The sequence below is a fragment of the Chiroxiphia lanceolata genome, chromosome 22 (genome assembly GCF_009829145.1).
Source record: "Chiroxiphia lanceolata isolate bChiLan1 chromosome 22, bChiLan1.pri, whole genome shotgun sequence".
In the NCBI taxonomy this organism is placed as follows: Eukaryota; Metazoa; Chordata; class Aves; order Passeriformes; family Pipridae; genus Chiroxiphia; species Chiroxiphia lanceolata.
Window position 1 is genome coordinate 3118937 of NC_045658.1, and position 25159 is coordinate 3144095.

Genomic DNA, 25159 nt, shown 5'->3' on the forward strand with positions numbered 1-25159 from the left:
TCGTTAAAACTCCGATCACCGAACCGGCACGAGGAAAGACACAACAAAATAAGTGGGGGAAAAAACCCCCAACAAACAAACAACAAACAAAAACCCAACTGCTGAATAAATACATAATACACATTTTTGGACATCTCAACGTTTGGCGTATCAATCCCTTCGTTTGGTAACAGACAGCTCTGGCTTTCACCTAACAGGTTTTATTACGGTTTTATTTCTCAAATGGTTGCCCCACCTGGATTTTTCTCCCCCAGGCACCTCTTGAGTGTGTGGCCTCAAAACAGACCTAAAAAGCTCATGGAAAGCGGTGGGAAAAGCTCTGTGTCACCTTCCTCAGGCACATTCCAATCGCAGGCAGTTCCCTGCCCGAACTTACACTTGTAAAGCTGTTGTGCCCACATTAATGTGACCCGTCCCAGAGGAAGGGGCTCTGCCCCTCACAATCAGGCAGCAGAAGCTGCAGACACAGACAATGAAGAGGAAGGTAATTTTTTTTTTTCCCCTAAGGACAATCATGATGTGAATTTACTGCTTGTGAAACACACTAGTCTGGTAGAGCCAGAGCATAACAGTGTGGGATAAGCAGAGCAGGGATCTCACAGGTACAGGCAGGAAAGGTTTCTCCCCTTCCCTCTCTAACCATGGTACTACTCTTGATAGATTTTTATACTTACTGGTTCATCACAATCTCTCAGCACTTCCCAACCACTCATTTCTATCAGCCTCGACCCCACTGGAGAACTGTCTGCAGTGGAGTGTTTTGGTTTGCAATCTTAAATAATAGAAACACTGAATAATTATTTCCCCTAAGAACCAGAGAACAGCTCTTTACACCTAATGTGAATGGGCCATCAAATAAAATGATCAAAACAATCTCTGACAATTGGAATGAGGCCACCAAACACCACCAGGACCTCTGGGATGTTATCCAGAGATTGATCAGAGGTTTTGACAATCTTAACATGGTAAAGAACAGAGACAATTCAACAGTGAAGCCCTTCTGACTGATGTAGTTGTTCCCAGACTTCCCTTTCTTAGATCTGATCTTCACAGACTGAGATGGTCTGAATTTGTGTGGGTACCCCTGCTGCTCTTAGCTGCAGAAACAAAAGGTAGGGAGGCTGTCTTATCTCTTCAGTCTAATCCCAGAGGTAAAGCATCATTAGAGGACCTTCCTTTAGCTGACCAGAACCACCTATATTGCCACTGCTGCTGCTTTGAACTTTGTGATAGGCTTGCAAGGACTGCAAAGAGGTAAGGAGTCAGATGATCTTCAGGCTCTTACTGCTGAGTTTCATCTGGTGTGACATTTAACTGTTATGACTGCTGGAGTCAGCTCCCTGATTGCTTTGTATTTGGAATAGTGTCCAGGAATTATTGTCTAACATCCAGTCCTGTATACGCTGTAGATGAAAACAGGCTTCCAGCTTGTGATTTGCCTCCAAAAAGCTGGATTTCCAGTCCAGGAAAGCATTTTTTAAAGCCAACCACTCCATGATAGAAGGTTCAAGTAAATGGCACTTCCAAGAAACAGCGGATGAGGAGCACAATCAAAAATGAAGGCACAAAATCTCCTTTGGAATTCTACAGCAATATTCCTAGATATTACCTGCAGTATCAGAGAGGGAGATCTTCCAGTAGTGGAGTCTTAAAATACCATTAAAAATCAATATCCAAATACCTTTGAACAATGCCTTAGAAACTCTCAGCAGCATTCCCTGTTTCCACTCAGAGTCAGCAGTGAGCAGGGCCAGGGAAAGGTCCTTGCTGGGAAGCACTGCTCTAGGGGTCAAGAAAGGACACTGCGATATAACGAGTCCCTTTGGTGGTTGGGAGCCCTTCGTGGTAGTGGGTCAGGCGTCCCGGGTGCATGAGGGTCCATCCTTTCCGTGGAGCTCGGATGGAGCAGTTGTAGCGCAGGAACCGGCAGCCTCCTCCCTGATGGGAACACAACAGACACGTCAGCTTGGAAGAAGCACCTCAGGGAAAGGGCCTCTGCCTTCTCCTGGCAGCCCTTCTGAAAATGTGAGAAGGTGTTTGGAGAATCCCCTGTGTGTTCTGATGCATTCAGAATTCTCCTTCCTGCCCTAGCCCAGTCAAAAATTGCAATCCTTAGTGTGAAGAAGCCAGATGTGGATAAGGAAAGGGTTTTCAGCTGCCTGGACTGCTCCAGAGGCTGTGCTGCATTCCTGCCCCACTGGCACTCACCTCATAGTCTATCCCAACTCGGTTCAGGGCAATGTTGATGGTGAAGGTGGAGGCGTCATGGTGGGGCATCAGGGACGGCTGCTCATCAGGTTTGTAGCGAACCACAAAGGCCAGTTCAAACTGAGTCTGAGGAGAGAAGAACAAAGGGCACTGTTACAGGGCTGTAGTGGTCCTTGGCTACTGAGCTGCAGAGCAGGGTGTAACACTGAAACTGCATTCCACTGCTAAGGGAGAAAGGCAGCGACCAGGCAGGAGAATGCCACTGGGAAATTGCATATTTCCTAATGCTCATATTTATGTCACACTCCAGGGTCAGTCTCTCCACACTAGGAAAAAGTATGTGTATTCCTAGAGGATTCTTGCAGTCTCTGCACAAAGCTGCAACTGGAAGAGGTGACCAGAAGCTGACCAGTTTTGATGCTCAGGTGCACATACCTTGGTGTAGTATCCTGGGTACAGTTTCTCTGTGATGGGTGCAATATAGTCCAGAAGAAACTTATACCATTCTCTTTCAAAGCCAATTTGGTTCATGTGTATGTCAATAGTTGGGACGTTCTCATATCCTCCTTGTATTCTGCTGTCCTGAAATAGAATCACAGAAATACCCATAAGGATGGGAATCCTGGAGTTCAGGAATGAAAAGCACTTGTTTCTGGTAACTACAAATAAATAAGATGTTTACTTATCACAATTTGCAGGATGGAAAACTCATTTCAGACAATAATTAAAAACTAAGGGAAACAATATTGCCATCATGAAGGCTGAACACTGTATCTTCAGAGGACACTAAATAGGACTCAAACATTAATTCACATTTAAGAACAAAATTAGGGTGTTGTCTCCAGTTTCCTGGTTTAACTATGGGATCTAATGCTTTCCCATAGGAGGCACAGCTGCCACCAAATATGCACAGATAAAAGCAGGACCCAGAACTCAAAGAGCTCCTGCTTTACTTACTGTGTTGTCACCTGTGGACCACTGGCCATAATGTTCCATTTCTTCCACCAGCTCATCACAGGCAGTGTCAGTGAATATGGGGAACCAGTAAACATCTGGGCAGGGCTGCAGAAAGCAAACAGGTGAGAACAGCAGAAACAAGGACAGGTGCTTGAGGCAAAAGGAGTAAGGCTAAACTGAGTGCAGACTGAGTCAGTACAAGTGGAAAGACACTAAAATATTGAGGATAGAAATTTGTCTTCTGATTTATGTGCCCCATTTCTACTTAAGAGAGCTGGAGATGTACTTCTAGGAGAAGGATTTGGCTCTAAAAATATTTTCAAGGTCATGCTCCCTCTGCTGAACTGCTTCTTCCCAAGAATGACAGTAGTGATGATACAAGCATTGTCCTGATGCTGATCTCCCATTGTGATGGATAAGAGTGATGTTTTCTTACCATTTCTACCAATTTCCCCTTCAGAGCTGCTGTGTAGTTTTCATGGATGTACTTTTCTCTCCAGTCCTGCAGACAGAAGATAAGCAAACCGGTCATTTCTGTGGGGCCTGCTTAAAGAGGCAATGAAAGGACAGGCACTCATGCAGTATTCACAGGCTTTGAAGATCCAGATGCTATAAATCTCATAAACACACCCTCTTTAAATTCTGTGACTGTGCTCCTCATCCCACCTGAGAGACATCATTATTACAAAGCCTGGACCTCCCGTACTGGTGAAGCAAATCATCAGATATTCCCATTCCACAGTGCTGTGCCTGCTGAGCATGCAGGTTGTCTCACCTCAGGATTGCTGAATATTTGCCAGAGGTCATTGTGGAGGTGAGTTGTCTGGTAATTCTCCAGGGACAGGATGTGTCCGAACTGGTGCCGGTTTGTCAGGTACATAAAGACTCCCTGTAGGACAGAGGAAGACTGTCAAGACCTTGCATTTCTGTGAGCCACCATGAAATATAAGCACTGACAGTTCTCCAAGCTGTTAATTTACTCATTCTTCCTGTTGTGGCCCTTCAGTTAAATTCCCACCCTGGATATGAGGAGCTCTGCAAGGCTATAGCCAGAGACAGTAATTCTGCCTCTTGTCAGCCAGGGCTGGAGGCAGAGCAGAATAGCTGCTGTGAGATTAGGTTCTTCCTTCTTAGCATGTAATTTCCATTTAGAACAGGCCTGAATAGGCCTAAGAACAAAAATGTTATGTTATCCACATTTAGTGGTCCCTGGCTTCGTGTGGTTTCACAGCAGGACAGAAATCCCACACTGTTCCAAAGTCTGCCCAGTACTGACTAGTGCCAGTTCACCCCATCCCCTGCCCGGCAGAGCTGAATGCCTTGGAAGTCCTTAATCTTGCACCCTCCACCTTGGCATGCAGCTCTCCCTGCCAGCCTCTCTCCTGGACTGACCTGATTCCTAACGTTGTGGCAGAAAGCCATGTCAGCATCCAGTTTGCCACTGTGGAAAAGATCTTCCTGGTCAAGCTCCGAGCGCAGCGCCTTGGCTTTAACCATGTAAACACTGCTGATGTAGGGAACGTTCCAGAGCCCCCTGGAACACAGGGAAAGCACAGTGAGACCCGAAATACCACTAAGACAGAAATTGCTGGACTTGACAGGATGGCAGCCAGACTTGCCTGAAAGAGCCAACTCAGAACTGTAGGGAGAAACCATACCAACAGGGATTGTCATTCCAGAAAAAAATTGCTTATATTGCTCAGAGCTTTTAAGCTGCACAAATGCTAGTCCACTGTGAAAGCAATTAATTGCTACTGCGTGCTTTTGCTGGGGACATAATTAATGGCTTGAATCTCTTCCCAGAGAGATCAACATATTTTTTCCAATGATTTAAAGAAACTGAACTGGCCAAAAGTGCATAAGCTGATTTCCAGCATGTATTGCACATATAATGGCCTATTAAAAAAAAGGCCCCTCAAGAATATGAATGAATCAACAATTCTATTTTGTGAATATTCCATTCAAGGATCACATGGTATTTTATGAAGATTTATCTGAAAGAGATTAAACAGCACTTTACGGGATTGTAGGGGTCACACTAACTATAATCCATAGGTGGGAAAACATGACATGAGTAAAATGAAGTGATTTCAGCAGAGTCAGGATTCTCAAATCCTTACTCTGATCATAAGAAATCTCATTATCTCTGCTCAGGGGAGAACACAGAGCAGACACTTCCTTTCCTACACACACAGACAGTTATGCTCTCTGGTTCTTTGACAGCCAGTTTGATGATCATGTGCTGCAGCAAGCTTTACATCTGAGGGATTATATCAGGGAAAAGCTCTTTGCATACTCACACCCTCCGCCTTTGAACAATATCCACATAATCTTCCGAGCGGGCATAGTATCCATCAGGGCTCAGAGCTCCCCAGAAATTGGACCACAGCTTCTCATGCCGGCTCACCAGAGGGGCAATCACCAGCCTGGCAGCATGAAAGGAAAAGGAATTGCAGGACAGGATGTTACCACAAGAAGGAAAGGAAAATATTTACAAACCACAGGACTGTAACAGCTATATTCTTCCTCACTTACAGAGCTGGTGTTTCATTAACTCTGTTGGAATAAAATTCCACATAAGAAAGGGCAAATATGGTCCCAGTCTCCTCTCTAACTGCACCCTGCACCAGGTCTCTTAGAATCTGATTTGTTCTACTGACTATATAAAGACAAAAATGAGGATGATTTACATCCCCTGCCTAAAATCCAGGGACTACAACTACAATGTAAAAAACCCCCAACACCTAAGAGGTGTTTGTCTAACATTCCATCTCTGACACAGTTCTCCTGGTGCCTTACACATCTCAGTGATAACAGAGTTCACAGCATTCCTTGTGTGAGATGACCAGTAAGGATTGCTCAGACCAAAGAACTCACTTGTTCTGTTCGATCAGGATCCTCAGAGTCCCTGTGTTCTTCAGAACTACCTCAGCATCCAGGCTAAAGTAATAGTCACAGTCAGGATCATTCCTGCACAAATCCCTACAGCCAGAGAAGAGAAAAGTCACACCAAAATCCTCTTAAAACAGAGCAAGACAAGAGACAGAACACAGGAATTCCTTCACCTTGTAGTCTAAAGGTGTTCTGGGTGTTCAGAAAAGTTCAATTTAATGTAACGACCCAGGGGATCAGCATAGCACAAGCACATCAGATTGAGTATCCAACAGCAGACAGACACACAGCCAAAATCACATTTACCAAACTGTTTCCTCAGCACAAACTAGAGAGGTTCCCATTTACAGTTGGCCCAAATCCACAAAAGAGCTCAAACATCTCCTGGTCACAGACGGGAAGATACTCTTCCACTAGCTCTTAGTTTTACTACTACACTCCTCCTTTCCAGAGATACAGGTGCATATTGTTTGTGATCTATGGCTGGGCATGTAGAGGATATATGGGAGGTACAGGATTATCCTTCTGCCAGAGCAAAGGACCAGTGAGAACTTAGTTTCTGAAAGTGGAGAAATAAAGCTGGTATCAAAGTTGATTTTTTTTTCCCCAATATGTAAGGGCATGGGAGTTAATGCTAGAAAAACTGAAAGGGGGATTGAAAAAAGAAAAGCAATCACTTGACAGGGATGATCCTCAGAAAAAAAACAAATGTCTTAGTTTGGACAGGGGCTGACTCTGCCAGCCATCACATGTGACCTCTTCACTTACATGCCCAAGTTACGTGCCTCAGCGTTCTCCACCTCATCATCTGGCCCCATCACCTTGACAGAGAGATATTCTTTGCCATGCTCTTCTACAAAAGAGTCCACCTCCATCAAGTGATGTTCCTCCTATGCCAAAAATAAGGAAAAATGGGTAAGATGGGCTCATCCCAGGCCACTCAGCCTCCTGTTCTTGAAAATGCCAAACCAGATGGGCAACAGCTCTTCCCACTTCCATATCTTTACAGCTGGACAGAGCTATCTTATAGGTGCCATTGCAGATAACTACTGGGCTTACAGAGGCTGGAATTATAGAATCACAGAATCAGCCAGGGTGGAAGGGACCTCTGAGATCATCGAGTCCAACCCTTGATCCACCACCACCGTGGTTACTAGACCATGGCACTAAGTCTAGCCCAAGTTTGCAAAGGTGCCTAGAGTACAGGGAAGGTGTACATTTTCCCTACATTTGCTGAGACCATCACAGGCCATCTTCACTTACATTGTTGTGAATGAAGAGCTGGATTCGTTGCTTCGGGTAATGGAGGTTACGAAGACGCAAGAAAAACTGGGAGAGGAATGGGGTGGGCTGCTCGATGAAAATGCCAATCAGGATCATTGGCAGTGCCTCATCCTGCATTCAGAGAGGAGAGGAGAGAAGTGGTGACTCGAGTTCCAGATCAGATCCCATTTTAAGACTTGTCTTTAAAGCTTTGAACAGACACATCAAGCCTTACCTTAAACCCTGTGAGGCTTCGCAGACCTTCATCACACACAGTGCAGCCAGTCTCAAATGTCCATACCTGAGGAATGTAGTTTCCCAGGTAGTTCAGCTGCAGCTGCAAAAGGCAATTTGCAATATTTTGCATTACAGGGCAGGGGAGTCTCTTTGTGTGCAACCCCACTGTAAGATCACATTTCAACTCCATTTACCTTCTCCAGGAACTAAAGAATCTGAAGCACCACAGCCTGAGGGTCCAATTACACATGGGTCTTTGAACCAGACCTGGACCTGCCATGGACCTGGACCACTTATTATTTCTCAAATACAAAGGGACACAGGGAAAGTCAATAAATGTGAAGACAGTAACCAGATCCATCAAGCCTAAAGGGCCACTTTGCAACAAACACAGACCAAATCTTTCTCTCCAGAGGTCCACTTACCTTGGTGGGTCCATTTCCATGAATCACCACAGGCAGGGTGTCATATAACAAGTTTCTTGCTCTCACTCGTGAGTTTTCAAACTTCATAACTATCTCATCTGGAAATGACATCGCCAGCATGTTAATGCTTTTATTGATAATTAGCAGCACAACCCCTCATTTCTACTGAGAAACTGCTGAAAGATGAAAGCATGGATATGGATAACTGTGCACAGACCATAACTAGAAAGAAGAAAAAAAGTGTTCAGAGTGATCCTGTGAGGTAACAGGATGGCTGGGAAATTGGACAATGATGCATCTTTGCATTACAATCAGTGACTGCTCCCAGGCCCCCCCTGGCTGCTTCTCACCTCCCCTGGCATTCCAGCAGGGTTCTGAAGCGGAAAGACAGGCAAGCCCTGGGCAGGGCTGTGTGTTTTTACTTGCACTGGAAGTCCCTCCCAGTTTCAATCCCCAAGGCTAATGCAATCTGACATGCCTGGAGATCAAAGTGGCAAGGAGGTGTAAGATGAAAAACCTGACCTGCATTCCCTCAAGTGGAGAAGGAATTGCAGTGAGAACCTAGTTGGTCACAGTGGAATTCCAAACAAATCCCAGAACTCTGGCAGAGGCTTTTACTGAAGCTTATTCTGTGGGGACAGGCATTTCTGAAATACAATCCCTTCAGCCACAAGTTTATTTCTGGTATCAATTTGCAGTTTCATTCCAAGGAGAAATGACCTTCCCTCTCCCATCTCACCTAATGCTCCATCTAGGTTTTGGAAGATCCGGCTTCTGTGGTCTAGACTGATGTTGATACTTTCCTTTAAAAGAATGAGATAAATAACCTTAATTAGAACACAGGGGGGCATCCATTCTTTACATGCTGAGCAAAGATATATCCCATTCCTATAATCATTTGCAAACTCTCCAAGCCCTGAAATCTAAAACACTCCCAGATAATCATCATTTTCACTCGAATCTGGGACAATTCACCATTTCCTAAAACAATTTGAATATATTCTATTAGGCAAAAACTGTGCAAAAAAAAGAAGACACTTTAAAACTGCTGTGGGTATATCAATAAATCTCCAGCATATGAATGAAGTGCACCTGCACACAGCTATATAAACCCCACAGATAACACACAGGAATGCCAAGATAGCAAGACCATCTGCTGTGGAGAGTTTCTTGCCATCTATCCATAGGGCAAGTGTTACCCAAGCGTTGCCTCAGGTACCAGTGCCAAACCAGAGCACAGCAGGGTGCAAGGCCAGCTTGTGCAATCTTTGTTTTTATCCCCTGCTGCAAGTCACACTCTGACTGGGTCAGACTAAAAAATGCAGCTGTGACTTAACAGAGTTCCATGTCCCTGCAGGCATCCATTAAGAGCCATTACTGGAAAGGACAGCAGGGTGCTAACATCCACTGTCTGAGTGCCAAGGCAGGGGAATTACTCAGCCCTTGCAGGGCATAGGGCCAGAACTGCAGATGAGAACATTAAAGGAACTGTTCATGTTAAATTATCACAGGCCATACTTGGATTTAGGGAACTAAAAAAGTCCAGCTGCTCTGAATTTTTTTACCAGCCCTGCTGGTAAAAAACTGCAACTCTTTCTCTAGTCAGCATGAAAGCAGTTCCCCAACACAAATGTTTCCTCTTGCTTGTAAATTGCTGTTACAGTTTGAGTTCTTAGTTCCTGTGCATTTGTGGTGTCTCAGGGACACACTGGCCTGTGTAATGCACAACTGGGCAGGGACAGCAGACCCAGAATAACCCGTGGGCTGGATGCTTCAGCCAGTGCACCCCATGGTGCTGGAATAGCAGTGCTGCTTCCAGGGTCCATTCCAGGCTTCTGTAGGATGTCACATGGCATTTACCTATAATGTACTTCAGTGCTAGGTTGGATATCTCTAAGTCAGCACTGCACTCAGGGGTTTCACATCCCCTGGGAGGAGGCTGGTATGAGCTTCCAGTCGTGGAAATTTCAAGTCATCTCTTTTCCCATTCATATTTTAAGCTTAAAGATAAAAACTGCTAACAACAGAACATGGGGATACTGGCTAGAATGCAAATTTTCAGGCTCTCAGAATCTATATACACCTACTCTTTTTTCTGGGTCCAAGAAGATGTTTGTATAGAAGAGCTGGTCACTGTCATCATCCTCTCCTTTCCACTCCTCCACAAGCTTCTTCAGGTTTGGAGCATAACCTATGAAGCCTGTGGGAATAAGAATGAAGAGGCATTTCATCCCAGATGACCAAAAAGTGGAATAACTCCCGCATACCTGTACTCTCACTTCTCTCACATGAATTCTCACTACACCCTGTGTTGCAGCAGAGATACACCAGCTTTTAGTTTGTTCACCACTTCTCCCAAGGGCCAAATAGGAGAAGAAAGCTGAAAGAGGTTCCTCAGCTGAAAGCAAGCTCTGTGTCTCACCTCCAGAACCCAGGAAGCGCTTTCCATCTCGCACCTGAGGATACTTGGCTTCCAACTTTCTGTCAGGGTAGATGTAGTTCTCTGCTGAGAAAACCACCTTGCTCTTGGCTTGTTTGAACTTCTTCAGCAGTTCTGTGGGGCCCGAAGCAAAGAGCATGTCATAGCTAGAGAAAGAGGCAGACAAAAAGGGACAAAAAGGAATGGAGACAGAAAAAACATGTCAGTGAGAAAAGTTTCTAGAAACAGCTAATTCTTTGGGAATCCCTTTCTTTTAGTTCTGCTTCACAGTATCACATTTTTTTGTGAAGTAACTGTAGCTAATTAAAGCAGAGTCTTATTCATACGCTGGGCATATGAAAAGGCACTGAGAGTCCAAACTGTCCTTTTTCCTCTTCACTTTTCTCTGGCAGATCAGTTCTTGGCTCTCAGGATTGTGCTGCAGCCTACCTCACCTTATAAAACAAATAATTCTGGTAAGAAAGGCCTGCCTAGTTCCAGAGGAATTGTCTGCTCATTCTCTGCAGTTACAGGCAGCCAAATTCCACCACGGCAGGATCAGGTACAACACTATCAGGCAAGAGTTGGAACCAGCCTATTGTGCTGAGACCTTCCCAAGTGCCACGGATGCAGCTCTAAGTGATTCTCAGGCAACCACAGAGAAATCAGGGGGAAAAAAACCAGAGGTCTGGACACACTTTTCAAAAGCAATCTACTTCACAGTTCACTTCCTGTCCAAACAGCCTCATGATTCAGACCATGGCAAGTTCTTTCCAACCATTACCTGTCTACAAAAAGGATGATCAGGTCCTCCTTATCCCCAAACTGCTTCAGAGCTGCTTTCAGGAGACGGACCTTCTGCCCACCTCCAGCTGGATTCTGGTCATCGCCACCCTGCCACTCCTCATCCAGCCCCAGCACCTACACAACAACAGGTACAGGGTCACTGAACAGGGCAATGCTCACAGGAAAGGACCAGAACCCACAGCCTGACCAGTCCTGATAACTGTGCAAATCACAGCAAAAGTAACAGCCCCAGGACAAATGGACTATAGACATATATACATATATATATATACACACATATATATATATATCAGCCTTTGATCCACTCTCTGGGCTGGCCAGGCAGAGTAACACATAGCACAATAACAAAGCACTCTGAGCCACAGGGACAGGAGCACGTTCTGTACCGTGTGTTTTGGCAGAATAATGGAAAAGTGCCATGGGGCTCCCTTGAGCAGGAGTCATGGATCTCATCCCAAGCCAGCACTCAGGATGGAATAACAGATTGCTGCAGAAATGCCCCAGTCACAGTGGTTTTCAGCCAGTTCAGTAGGTGTGTCCTCTCTTGAGCTTTTATTTAATCACTTTGTGGCCAGGCCTTATCCATTTCCACAATTCAAAATTCCCTTTGACCAACCACCTCGACATCACCTGGACTTTGTAGTTGAAGAACTGGGCTGATCTTCTGAAGCGTTGGAACCCCTCAGTCTGCTTGGTGGCAACAGTCAGAACCAGCAGGTTTTCTGCACAAGGGGGAAAGCACAAGAGACACATTCAGCTTGTGTTGTTTCCACAACCAGCTGTTTCACACCTAACTTGATCCTGGGTATAAAACAAAGAGATTATGGAAAGATACAATTTCACTGCCTGAGTCAGGAGCTAGAAAAAGAAAATAAAAAGTGGTTTTTTGTAGTAGTAAGTGGTTTTTTGCCCTGCTAGTGAAAGCTACAATTCTCTTCTCTCACACAGAGTATGAAGGAAATTAAAGTTGAAGATAAAAAATAGAACTACTACAGAATGCCCATTTGGAAGTCATCCATTTAGTGCAGTATTGGTTTCCTGTTCCCCACAGAGCTGCTTTTTTGTCACTCAGCATTGACTGGGTGTAGGGAAAACCAAAATTAGTCCTGAATGTTATTATTCCCTCTATATGGCTGCTCCTATTTTCTACTGCATTCCTGAGGTGTTTTTCAGAGTTTTTCATACATATTCAATGTGAATTTAATTGTGCTATAACTTTCATTTGCATTCTCCTCCCAAACTCGCTTTTCATTTCCAGCCCCTTAAAAATGACAAAGTGAAATCTCGAAGTTCTCTTCCAGAAGTTTCTCTGTGGTACCACTGGAATATGATTTTTATGGGGAAGTTCTGGTTTCCTCATTGCAATGATGAAAATGCTATGCTTCACCCTCACAGTTTTGCTGAAGTAGGAATTTGTATAGGCTCTGGCAATGGTGCTTAAATGCAAATCCTGGCCATCCGATTTAAACATCAAAAAATACCAGGAAAAACTGAAAGCACATTTTCTTGGCCTCAGCAGGCTCTTTTTGGAACAATGATTTTTTTTTCAATGGATGTACCAGATGTATCTTCCTAATGTACCCAAACTGATATTCTGTCTGGCCTTAGAGAGGAAGGATTTAGGAGCTGGAGTTATAGATGGACCTGGGAAAGGCAGCAAAAGTGAAAAATAAGTGTAAGACTCCATGTTAAGAAGAAAGAGGATATTCTCCAAATCCTTTACCTGCATCAAAATAACAAGAGAGGAGATTGAGAACAGTCAATAGGTCAGCTCTAATTGTATTTTGTTAGACATGCTCACAAAGGAAGTGACAAATAAAAGAACAGGAATCCTGCATTGGTGCGGATTTAAAGGCACATTTTCAGACACATGAAGTGCATTCCTAATCCAGCTCCTCCAGCACACTCCAGTCTCTGTCAGAGGGTGCAAACAAATGAGTAAAATATGTATGTCCTTAGGGAATATGTTAAAGCCATTACAGTTTCTAGCCATGCAGAAAGCCACGGCAGCTTTATGAGAGCTCTGAGCTCATGGCTTCTGAGAAGGTGAGGATCATACTGCCAAGGAAAAGGGGGAAAAACATGGGCTTGCCAGACAGGAATGTCAAGGCAAACCTTAAATTCTAGTACCTGAGGGGAGAAAGCATATGATAATGATAAAAGAAGGAACAGGAACAACAGAACTCTGACTGCTATGCAATTATTTCAGCCCCAAATCTCAGGCATCTCACATTAAATAAATCACTAATTCATTTTCAGGCCACCACCCCGAGAAAGCCACACACTGTTTATGATCTGACTGCCAGAAGTTTGCTGGACATGACTAAAGGCTGCACAGATGCACAGGAAGTGGTGTCCTATTTCCAAGGCAGAAAAGGTCCCTCCGTGCAGTTTGTGAACTCGGAGGAGCACTAAAAGCCAGCACGGACAATTATCATCCCCAGCAGAATTCCAGGTTACAGATTCCCTTCTCATTCCTGGTCTGTGGGGTAGGACTCTGAGAGACACTAAGCTCAGTCTCTGTTCTGAGACCTCTGTAGTAGCGAGAGCTTTCCATCCCCAGAGACATTCCTTCAGCCCAGCACTGGAAGCTTGTGCTGAGCTATGCTGCCTCCACTCCTTCTCCTTTAACCCTTTTTTATCTTTCCCAAAGATTTTGCTGAACACTGGTGCAGCTGATGGGTACTGCCAGGGACAGAACAGTAAAGCTTTTTACTTTCAGTATCACATGCAGGCTTTTTAAAACGTCCTAAATCAGAGTGATACTTCCCAATTTCCCATGTCACAGTCACTTTCCATATGTAGAAGTGGCAGCCTGTTGAGCTAAGCTGGGCCTCCTGGGCCCAAAGGCTCCCTGGGCCATGCTGACAACTGAAAATCATATAAATACATTTAATAATGGGATGGATGCAACACACAAACACAGGGTGGTTAAAGAAGCAAGCACTGGATTAGGAACCAGGGGAGTTGCACTCTACTGCCAGCTCTGCTGTGCAACAAGGAGCCAATCCAGCTCTCCCTCTGTTTTTCCATGTGTAGAACAATAATAGAGGATATTTACCATTTTTGTGAGGGTTTTAGAGCTCTATAGATGAAAAGTGTCCTGTAGGGACAAAGCACTAGAACAGGAACTCTGATGTCAATATCACAGTGAAAAGATTGTGTAAACTTCTCAGCTTTTATGAAGATTAAAAATCAGTGACAAGTTCAGTAACAAATCAATAAATTTAAAGTTATTTACTTCAGCCCTGAGTCGATAGGGAAAGCACAGCTGCAGCTGCATTTTAGGACAAGGAATGAATTTATCCCTAGGCTGTGCTTTGGGAAATCTTACTGTGCCACTTCCTGTTAAGATGGTGTCCAAGAAAACACCATTAATATGGAGATCAAATAGAAAAAAATCAGTGCACAATTTAGTAGTGGATAATATAATCTCTATATTAAATTTACTTTACAGAAGTATTTTTTAAAGATTCAATAAACTATAAATAACTATGCTTAGATCTTTAGATCTTACAAAGATCTAAAAGAACATCCAAGAGAGCAGGCAGATATCATAACTCTCACGTTACTCTGGGGAAGCTGAGGCACAACAAAGGTGAGGCATTTTTTTTCTTTGAGCCACACCAGAAGTGATGAGCTCAGAAAGCAGTTAATTCTAAACCCTCTTCCTAACCAACATGCCTCATTCTCTTTCCCAGCTCCCAGTTTTATCTCTAGTGCACTCTAAACCCTTACCAAAACCATGGAAGATTTGGGATGTGTGAGGAAGGCAGGATAGCACAGAGAGATTCTTTGTTTCAGTGATGCCACTATAGCTAAAGAACTCCCAACACTCCCATGGATACATGCTAACTGTATTAAGTAATAGATATATAGTAAAGGTAATTATACCAGAATCACACTGTGAAGGGAAATATTCTAGTAACAAGATTAAATCTCCTCCTAATTGCCACTTCTCTAATGAAGACAGAGATAATTATCCCAACTTCTTGGCAGCGTGACAGTGCGTGAAGCCCTTTGTCAGTGCTGCTGACACTCTGTAGCTGCCCTAATCCTCTGCCCTTCTACCAACTGCTCCAGAGTTTCTACCAACTGGTGTTATTTTAGGAGCATCCCGGATCTTGAGTCACAGCGTGGACAGTCAGGGATCAAAAGCTCTCCCGTCACCTTGTTCTAGAACCGCCTAAGTTCAAAAGCAGGGAGAGCTGACCCAGGTGGGATGCAGCCCGCGGGACTGAGAGTCCTTTTTCGAGATGAACCGGCGTGCAAGGCTGTCTCCACAGCCGTGAGCTGCTCCGGGACCCGGCGGGAGGCTCGAGGTGCCGCCCAGGGGCTCAGCCTGGGCTGCGACAGCGGGACAGGGGCGGCACCGCGGGGCTGTGCCCGTCCCTCAGCCCTGCCGCCCGTCCCCCCCGTGCCCCCCGAGCCCCCCTTACCTTCCTGCGGCGAGGCACGGCCGCCCCCCGCCCCGAGCAGCGCCAGCACCGCCCAGGGCAGCAGCACCGCCGGGACAACCATGGAAGCGACTTTCCCGCCCGGACCCCGCGCCGGGAGCCCCCTCGGAGCGCGGGCGATGCCTGCGGGACGGAGCGGGCGGCTCTGGGAGGCTCCGGGGCTGCCGGAGCTGTGCCACGCACCAGACCCGCCCGGCGGGGACGGGCGGAGGAAGCGGGAGGAGGCGGCTCCTCCTCCCGGGCCGCCCCGGCCCCCGCAAGAGGCGGGCGGGCGGCTGGGGCCGGGCTGGGAGCGGGGGAGGGAGCGCCGGGGCCGGGTAGGAAGAGAGGGAGCACCGGGACGTGGAGCTCGGGGGCGTGATCCCGCAGCTCCGGGGCTTTACCCGGGCAGCGTGCGGGGTACCCCGGCCGTGGGACGCCGGGGAAGAAACAGGCACCGAGCAAACGCGTGGGAGGAGAGGGGTCACTCTCTGGGCAGCTTCAGCTGGTGCTGGGCTGACACGGGCATTTATGTAGGAAAAGCAAACCAGGAGTGGATTGTAACGTTATGCACAGCTCTGGAAACTGGAAGCCTTATTAAATGTCATCTTCCCACCTTCTTCCCACCTGTTGCCTCCCATATTTCCTTGGTGAACACAGGACCTGCAGTGGTTTTGTTCCCTACACTGACTGGTTTTCTCTGGCCGTGCACAGGTCTTTAAGTCTTACATTTGTCTCCGTGGCCTTGTGCTGGGTTTTCTTGCCCTAGCCCTGATGACTTATCTAGGCATCTTTTTCTGGTTCATTCTGCCAATATTTGAGAACAGGCAGATAATCCCATCTTAAAAAATTACACTTTTTAAAACATTTGCTTTAGAGTCACTTTTACACTTCAGTGAGTGTAAGGTTTAGATGTAGGGAAACCCTTTAGAGCCTGAGGATCTACCACTGACACAGACCTTACATGAGGCCTGTCAGCAAACCAGCTCTTTAAATTAACAGAAATCACAGATATCACAGGAGTTGGATTTTCAAAACAAACCCAAGAAGGTATGTTCTTAGAGGAGAAAAAATAAAGCACACCAGAAAGGCCAGACTGTAGCTAATGAATATTCTCTGTGCTTCATAACAGCATCATCCAGAAGAACTCCCATTACAATTTGTTCACGGGGAATATTCTTGGGTGTGTTCGAAGCACTTTTCCTCCCATTCCCTTTCCCTGAAGTAGTAATTCCCTCATAATTACCAGGAAAACAGAGCAGGCCTCGTGCTCAAGTGATGTACTACAGGCAGCAACCCAAGGAAATATTAGTTCTCCCTAAAATAGTGATTTCAGGAAACTTCCTTTTGCAAAGCTGCCAGTTTCTCTAAATATTTTTTTTTAATTTAAAAAAAAAAAGGAAAGAAAAGAAAAAAACCCACCAGATTTTCACTTTAGATTTCTTCAGTACTTTGCAGGCCCTGATAAATCTGTAGCAGCTTCAACACTTTAAGCCAGGAGCCATAGCAAAGATGCTCAGCACTTTCCCTTCAGACCTCAGACTGAGAGCTGGGACTCAACAGGGGGTTTTAAAACTGCAAGTTTCTCATTTTGAAGAAGTTAAATCTCTCCAGTCTGAAACCAAAGCGGTTTTGCACACTGGAAATCATGAATGCCTCATTGTTCGTGCTGCTGTACCCAGCCCGTCGCTGTGTGACAGCTCTGTTTGCATTCTGCAGCTCTGCCAGCCCAGCGAGCACATTTCATTTCCCCCCTCTGTGTTTGCACTGCTCTGTGCTCTCTGGCTGCAGTCGGTGCCTGTCTTTTTAAACAGAGCCAGCTGCCAGTGCAGATGTTCCATGAGTACGTGCAACACGTGCTCCAGGCGGAGCAGCAACTTCCTAAAAACTGGAAGGCTCAGAGCTCAGTTTTTTGTGCAGCCTCAAAACACACCGGGGCTTCTGAGGGAGCACCAGCCCCACCGAAACCTGCAGGGGATGGGGTCTCACCCACCCTTCTGGGATTCCAGTGCCTCTTCCGAAATCGAACAGGATTTTGCAGGAATATTCATTTGCATTCATTCAAATATTCATCTGCAGGAATAAATGAAGAAAGTGTCTCGTCCGTTCCCTTCACTGAGCTGGTTCACTGGCTCAACCTGGTCGAGAATTTCATACTTTTAAGTCACAGTGTTTGCCTGACTTGGTCGAAACTGTGTGTCTTCTTGTGTCTCCGGAGCGCTGCGCGGGATACAAAGCTTTCCTGTGCACATCTCAGTCGCGTCACAAAGTTTGTTCCTCTATTTACTAGAGGGTGTGATAGAACATGACTCGCTTTCCCGCACGCTCTCTGCCGTGGTAACGGCAGTGAATGACACTGGAATTACGGAAATCCCCTCCAGGCCTTTTCCATCGGTGCAGTGACCCGGGCGGAGACACAGAACACAGAACATCAGCCCTGGGCTGGAGCTGCCCGAGGACACCCGCGGATATCGCACCGGGAGCGGGGCACGGGGGGGAAATCCGGGACCGGGGGATACCCGGAGCCGGGAAGGGTTCCCGGTGCCGGGGCTCCAGGAGCCGGCGGGGTTGGAAGACAGAAGGGGCATCCCGGTGCTGAGGGGGGCCGGAGACAGGGCGGGTCACAGCCAGAGAGTCCCGGGGGGCTCCCGGAGCCGGGTGGGTCGGAACCCGGGGGGGTTCCCGCAACCGAGTGAGTCGGAGCCGGGCGGGTCGGCAGCCGGCAGGGTCGGGAGCTGAGAGAGGTCCCGGTGCCGGGAGGGCTCAGGGCCGGGGGGGCTCAGGGCCGAGGGGGTCCCGCTGCCGGGGGGTCCCGGTGGGGCCGGGCCGGGCCTCTCTCCCCTCCCCGCCCGCCCCGAGGGGGCGGCGCGCGCGGCCGTCGCAAAGCGCCGCAAAAGCGCCGCCAAGCGCGGCGGCGATGGCGGCCTAGGGCCGGAGCGGCGGGGCCGGCGCTCCCCGCCGGGGCTCCCCATGTGGCTGCAGCAGCGCCTCAAGGGGCTGCCGGGGCTGCTGTCCAGCAGCTGGGCGCGGCGCCTGCTGCTGCTGGTGGTGGTGCTGCTGGTCGCCTACTGGTACCTGCTGGCGGGGCGGGCGCGGGGCGCGGGGCGCGGGGCCGAGCCGAGCGGGGCGGCCGCGCTGTGCCTGCAGGCGGCCGCGGGCGCCTGGCGGGCGCAGACCCAGCGCGGGGATGCGCTGCCGCTGCCCGAGGACGCGGCGGGGGGGTGAGGGCACCGCGGGGCCGGCGCTGGCGGGCAACGGGTGGGTGCTGCTGGATGTGACCGCGGGGCGGCTCTGGGTGAGGCCGGCGGGGGCCCCGGCGGGCCCCGCGCTCGCCACCGAGTACCCTGCGCTGGTGCGGCTGCGGGCGCTGGGCGGGCGCGGCGAGGCGCGGGCGGCGCTGGCGGCGCTGCGGGACGGGGCGGTGCGGGCGGTGCGGTGCGTTCACACCGGGCCCGGCGCGGGGCCCGGGGACTGCGTGACGGTGCGGGAGGACGTGGTGGCCCACCGGGGCCGCCCGCACCTCTACCTGCAGCGCCTCCGCATCGCCAACCCCACGGACAGAGTGGTCGCCTTTGAGGCCTCCTCGCCCCCGGCGCCCGGCGGGCGGTTCTCCAGCAGCCTGGAGAAGGCGGGGGAGCGGCAGTTCGTGCTCTCCTCGGGCCGCCTGGCGCTGCCCGGCGGCAACAAGGCGGTGCTGGTGGTGGTGGCGGCCCAGAAGCTCGTGAGCCGCCTGCAGGTCGCGCCCAAGTCGCACTTCGACGAGACGGTGCTGTCCGTGGTGCACACCTCGGAGCCCACCGAGCCCGCCCGGCTGGAGGAGACCTTCGGCAGGCTGAGGGAGGCGGCCAGGAAAGAGATGCTGGAGGTGATGCAGATGGGGGTGGAAGATCTTTTCCAGGAGCACCAGCAGACCTGGTCTGACCTGTTCATTTCAGGTAAGGAAGGTGATACTCAGCTTCCACAGAGAGTGGCTGAAAGCTCAGTGAGCTGGTTGCTGTAAGGGCTTCAGGGGCTCCACTCTTCCTCAGGGGTCGTGGGATAATGAAACAGTTTGGAGTCCAGCATGCTTTACGATGTGGAGGACACCTGACTGCACAAAGGAAGTGATGGAAGAACGTTTCTGATCATAACTCTGGCTGCACTGCCTTCCATGGCTTCGAGAACTTCACTGATTTGTCAGCTGGAAATAGAGTTGACCTTTAGTGACAGTAAAAAGACAGATTTCTGCATGGAAGTTAAGGACTGTCCTTAACAGGACAAGGATGGTTTTTCCTAAGATTTCAAAGATGGTTTTATAAGATTTTAATGGCCTCGTTGCCCAAGTAATGCAGAACTTGCTATTTTATAGCCAGTAAAAAGAGATGTTCCTTTGACAGATCATTCTTGCAGTCATGGTGACATCTGTGTGTAAGAGGAGCTTTGTCTGTATGAGAGCTTGGCTTTCAAACTCCAAGTAGCAGAGAGAGTGATTTGTCTTCTTAGACAAACACAAGGAAACATTTCACTGCAGTGTTTTATGGACAAAGGTTTATTAGATGTCATAAAGAACACCTGGGCAAAGTGCACATTTGATCTTCTTTTCCTCCTGGTTAATGCCTTGTTTTCCTTTTGTTGCAGGGATTGAAATGAGGAAGATCACGGATGCTCACACCCCATCCAGTGAGACTGTCAACATGACCCTGTACTACGTGCTGTCCACCATGCCAGCCCCCCTGCTGGACCCCCTGATCAGTGCTGAGGACAGGGAGAGGATGGAGGGCAGCCTGAACTATGCTGACCACTGCTTCAGCGGCCACGCCACCATGCACGCCCAGAACCTGTGGCCAGCCAGGCTCACCAGTGTCCCCCAGATCCTGCAGCTCTCAGACCTGTGGAAGCTGACCCTCCAGAAACGGGGCTGCAAGGGCCTGGTGGCAGCTGGAGTGCACGGGCTCATGCAGGGGATGGTGCTGAGCTTTGGGGGGCTGCAGTTCACGGAGAACCATCTCCAGTTCCAGGCTGACCCTGATGTGCTTCACAACAGCTACTCCTTACGTGGGATCCATTACAACAAGGACTTGATCAACCTGGCTGTGCTGCTGGATGCCGAAGGGAAGCCCTTCCTGCACGTGTCAGTGAAGCTGCAGGAGAAGCCAGTGAGGCTCTATGCCTGTGAGGCAGGCTGCATGAACGAGCCCGTGGAGCTCACCTCGGAGGCACGGGGTCACACCTTCCCCGTCATGGTCACCCAGCCCATCACACCCCTGCTTTATATATCCACAGACCTGGTCCACCTGCAGGACCTGAGACACACACTCCACCTAAAAGCTATCCTGGCTCATGAGGAGCACATGGCCAAGCAATACCCGGGCTTGCCCTTCCTGTTCTGGTTCAGTGTGGCCTCCTTAATCACTTTGTTTCACTTGTTTCTGTTCAAACTCATCTACAACGAATATTGTGGGCCTGGAGCCAAGCCACTCTTCAGGAGTAAGGTATAAGGCTGCTGCTTTTGGCTGCTGTCCACTGAGTGTTATCAGCCTGGTGTTCTGTCAGCTGTGCCTGGGCAGGGTCTGTCTTGGACTGTGAGGATTTTCAGTCTCTCTTGCAACAAGCAACCTGTGACCTCTTGCCAAGGGGAGGGAATAGGGCAGAGATTGGAGCAGCAGGGCTCATAAATATTAGCAGAGATGAACTCATCCTCTATCCTTAGACATTGTAAGGCTGCAGGTGGAGGCAGACTCAGCTTTCTGTCTTTTTTCCACACATCATTGCTTGTTTCTAAGCCAGGAATGTCAGGAGATGATGTTTCTTGTTCTGCAATACCAGAAAGCTTGTGAGAGCTGCTGAGCTTGTCTGAACTGCTGTGTGGAGATGTCACACCTGGTCTGAATGGGTGACATGTCACACTGCAACACCCAAATGCAGGCTGGTGTTCTGACTTTTGGGACTCCTGGTTCCATGTTCATAGGATTTACAGACACTGTGCAGTCCTCCATCAAACCACATTTACCACCATTGTTTGGGGGAGGTTGCTGAGTGGTGTTTCTTCACATTCAGACCAAAATTAAGGAAAGTACTGAGTGCTTTTTTACTGTGAGTTGGAGGCTCTGGCTTCAAGCTCTACTGCATCTCATTTAGGTGTAAAGATTTTGAAATTCTTGGTTAGAGTTGCCTTAGAAAACTTAGTTGCTAGTAAAAACTAGAGAATAGGAGGTGAGTTCTGCTCTTAGTACTGGGACTTTCTGGCTGTGTGTTGATACAGAGTAGAAATGCAAGACCAGACTGGGTTTGCTGTGTGAGCTCCCTTGTGCTGTTCAGAGGCTTCCCCTCCTAAGGGCTGAACAGTTAAATGTAGCTTGTGTTAAAAAAAAAGAAAAAAGGAACTAAAAAGGAGATAGTTAAGTAGAGCTGTCAGAGGAGTTCTAGCTCTAGATGGCCTTATTATTCCAAATGGTAAAAACAAATTCAGTTTTTGTTAGCTAAGGCTGGACAGAAGGTACTGGACTAAACTCAACAGTTGGTATGTAAGGGGTGTTTAAGGAGAGCTGGAAATTTCCCTGTCAGCTCCCTGGCTTTGTTGCTTTGAGCACTGTGGATGAAACCTGATCCCAAACAGGTCTGAATACCTGTCATCCAATGAAGGAATGAGTGGGAGGTGCTTGTGACTGGACAGACTAACCTAGGAAGAGGTAGGATAGATGTGTGTGTCAGACAACTGCAGTTACAAGCCTCTGATCATGATCCAAACCTTAGTGCAAAAGGAGGAAGGGGTTGGGAGGTGGTGCCAGTTGTTGTGTACAGAGCTGGCATGTGTCCTGGAACGTGTCCTTGGAATGATGTAATTATGTCCTTCTCTCACTGTTGTCTCTCTGATTGCCTTTGTCATCTCCAAGACTTGCCTTCTGCCTGTTCCCAAGTGACCTGTTGACCGTTGCTGCAGGTGACTGTCCCTGACTCTGCTCACTGAACTGCCCAGAAGCGCCACAGCCACAGCCCAGGGCTGAACCAACCCCCGGCCTGGACACTGCAGAGCCCTGAGCGACAGCAAACTCTGCTGCCTCGTCTTGAGTGGAGCTGCTGAACAGGAAGGTGATGCAGAACTTGATTCCAGAACCAGGGCAGAAGTGGGAGCCAGCTGAAGCTCAGAATGGGAACATCCCCGTGTCCAAGTGAACTTAGTCCTGCTTTCAGCCTCTGTTTGCACAAGACATCTGACAATTTTGCAGCTGAGAACAAGGACCTTTTGAAAGCAACAATCTTTTTGTGCCTTGCTATGACAGGAATCTGAGACTTGGAAGGTGTGGTGATTGAAGAGTTTATGCCAGAAGTTCATGTAACAGATGTTTCCTTTTCCTTGTAAGCTGTTCAGTTCCCTAAGAGTAATCCATTTGGTGAACATACTTGAAGATATACTAAGTTCTTTGATATTTTGATTTGGTTTTTTTGGTGGGTTTTTTTTTTTTAATTCTACAGGAGAATAAAGAATGATGATTCCTTCAGAGAGTTAACTAGAAACCTTAGTGTAACTTCCTTTCTGGTATACATTTTTTAATTTATTGCTTGGGGGGTGGGGGAGGATGTTGATAATTTTGCCTCCACTTCAGTAACAGTCAATTGGTCTGTAGATATCTAAGTGCTGGTAACAGGTTTTTCAGCCTTTATGACTGTAGAGTGCAAAATCAATTTGCTGAAATTGTTTTCTGGATTTACACTTGGAAATGCTGATCTTCAGGTTTCCTACTCTAAGCCTACTGAGACTTTATGCATTGATTTGTTTCGGCTATGGGGAGGGGAAGACATCCCACTTTCTAGTGATTTAAAGGTTGTTTGGTTTTAAAATACCAAAGCTGTTGTTTCTAAATAAATATCTTTCAGTCTAATCTGATTGAGTTTTGTGTTGGTTTTGTCTCTGTTCTTTCATGACCTTGCTCCCCACCCAGTTAAAACAAGCAGAGCCTTATGTCACATCTATGGCCAGTATTGACTGCAAAAGTGCTTGCATTATGAGAGAATACAGTGTGGAAAGTAATACAGAAATGGATCTAAGCTGGAAACAGGAATTTGGAAGGCACAGCTAGAGACAGAACCACACAGGGTCATGCTCATCTCCATTTCCCTGCTCTGTATAACTTTGTTCTCCCCTGATGAACACATGCCAAGCTTCAGTTTTAAGAACACAGAAACAGTCCCAGGGAACAATCAAGCAGCAGATTTAATGGCCATCCAGCAAATAATGACATTGGCACAGTTGGTGCTCCCAGGGGAAAGCTGGGGCAGGATTTAATTTTGAATTTTTAGGGAGGCTATTCTCTAGTTTCAGATGAAAAACCTCCCTCAGAAAAGCAGATTTCAGTGTGTGCAGCTCATCTGCAGACACTTCCACTTACTAATTGGTACAGCAGAGTTACTGCCCTGCAAGGGAATAAAAACAGGGAGGCAACAGTGTCCATGATAAATTGTACACATGTACATTGTGTATGGAAGGACATATTTGCTGTTGTGCTTTAACAGAACATACCAGAAGCTCCTGCTCTTTCTTCCTGCAGTTCCAGGAGCTGCTCAGCCTGTGTGGAACATCTGGCACGAAGATGATAAGAGTTTCCAGGGTGCTGTTTCCAAGCCACTGTGGTATCAGCTGGGGGCTGAGCCTTTTGATGTTCCCTGGCAGAACTGCCAACAGTGTGATGGCCATGGAGTCCAAGAAAGACTATTTAGACTAGGCCTGGAAAAGATGGATAAGCAATCATTACATAAAGCATGATGGAACAAAAAACCAAAACAGCTTTGAGAGTGTTTTACATTAAATACGTTATGAGCACTCCCCCCCCATAACAAAAGAACTGTTTCAGAATTCCCTCACAAAGGAGAAAGGGAAAAAGAGCAGAGTTTTTCCATTTAGAGCATGCAAGAGAGCAGAATGCTTAAAGAACTAAACAAAATCCATTGTTTACAAGCATAAACCCAGGAAGTTTAAATAGTGATGGACCATCCAAATTTATACTTTTAGTTGTAATTCAGAGAAGATGATGGTGGCATGGAAGTTAAATGGCATCATAAAATGTTGTTTAGCTTGTAAATTCAAGACACTAAGAAGAGAGCCAACTAATTAATGGGGGGAAAAAAAATTAGAATCTCAATTCTGCACTCAGTAATCCTGGTTTCTGCTTTTGTCAGATAATAAAATACAAGATGCCAGAACAGGGTTGGTTGATCCAATTTGCAATGCAGATGTGGCTTTTTCAAGTGCTATTGTCTGGGTAGAAAATACATTCTTGAGAGGCAGACAAAAACAGCAAAGCATCTATACTTCTGCCTTCCACATGTGTGCTCCAGGCGTCCTCCATCCAAAGCAGTACCTACTGCTCCAGGGAAGCTGTGGGAATCAGGGATTCTGCTGCTTGTTAATCCTGACATTAAACAACACATTTAGTTCAGCATTTTTGAGCCCCTGGTTTGGTCTGTGTTTACAACACAGCTCTGGTTATAAAGCTGTGATATTTGTTTCCATTCTAGTAAGTTTGCTCCCCAGGCGTGAC

General features: G+C 47.5%; 2 protein-coding genes across 3 annotated transcripts; one reads left to right on the top strand and one right to left on the bottom strand.

The window, feature by feature from the left end:
• Positions 1-110: 110 nt before the first annotated feature.
• Positions 111-18438, bottom strand: PLOD1 (procollagen-lysine,2-oxoglutarate 5-dioxygenase 1). Of its 2 annotated transcripts, none has more exons than XM_032708930.1 (19): positions 17638-18438; positions 11839-11930; positions 11186-11322; positions 10405-10568; positions 10070-10182; positions 8722-8785; positions 7983-8080; positions 7556-7657; positions 7321-7452; positions 6826-6947; positions 6043-6147; positions 5466-5591; positions 4558-4699; positions 3941-4054; positions 3602-3667; positions 3166-3270; positions 2644-2790; positions 2209-2334; positions 111-1938 (listed from the first exon to the last, which is right to left on the bottom strand). In XM_032708930.1, exons 1-19 carry the CDS (start codon positions 17699-17701, stop codon positions 1783-1785), a joined length of 2175 nt encoding a protein of 724 aa, XP_032564821.1. In that variant the 5' UTR covers positions 17702-18438; the 3' UTR covers positions 111-1782. The 2 variants fall into 2 exon arrangements, with proteins under 2 accessions (XP_032564821.1, XP_032564820.1); XM_032708929.1 differs by lacking the exon at positions 17638-18438 and adding an exon at positions 15648-15744.
• Positions 18439-18576: 138 nt separating this feature from the next.
• On the top strand, positions 18577-23508 carry KIAA2013 (KIAA2013 ortholog). Its single transcript, XM_032709162.1, is given in 4 exon segments — positions 18577-18845; positions 18847-19579; positions 20262-21115; positions 22564-23508. Coding segments are annotated over 4 exon segments (1845 nt in total). The 5' UTR covers positions 18577-18614; the 3' UTR covers positions 22591-23508.
• The last annotated feature ends 1651 nt before the right edge of the window (positions 23509-25159 follow it).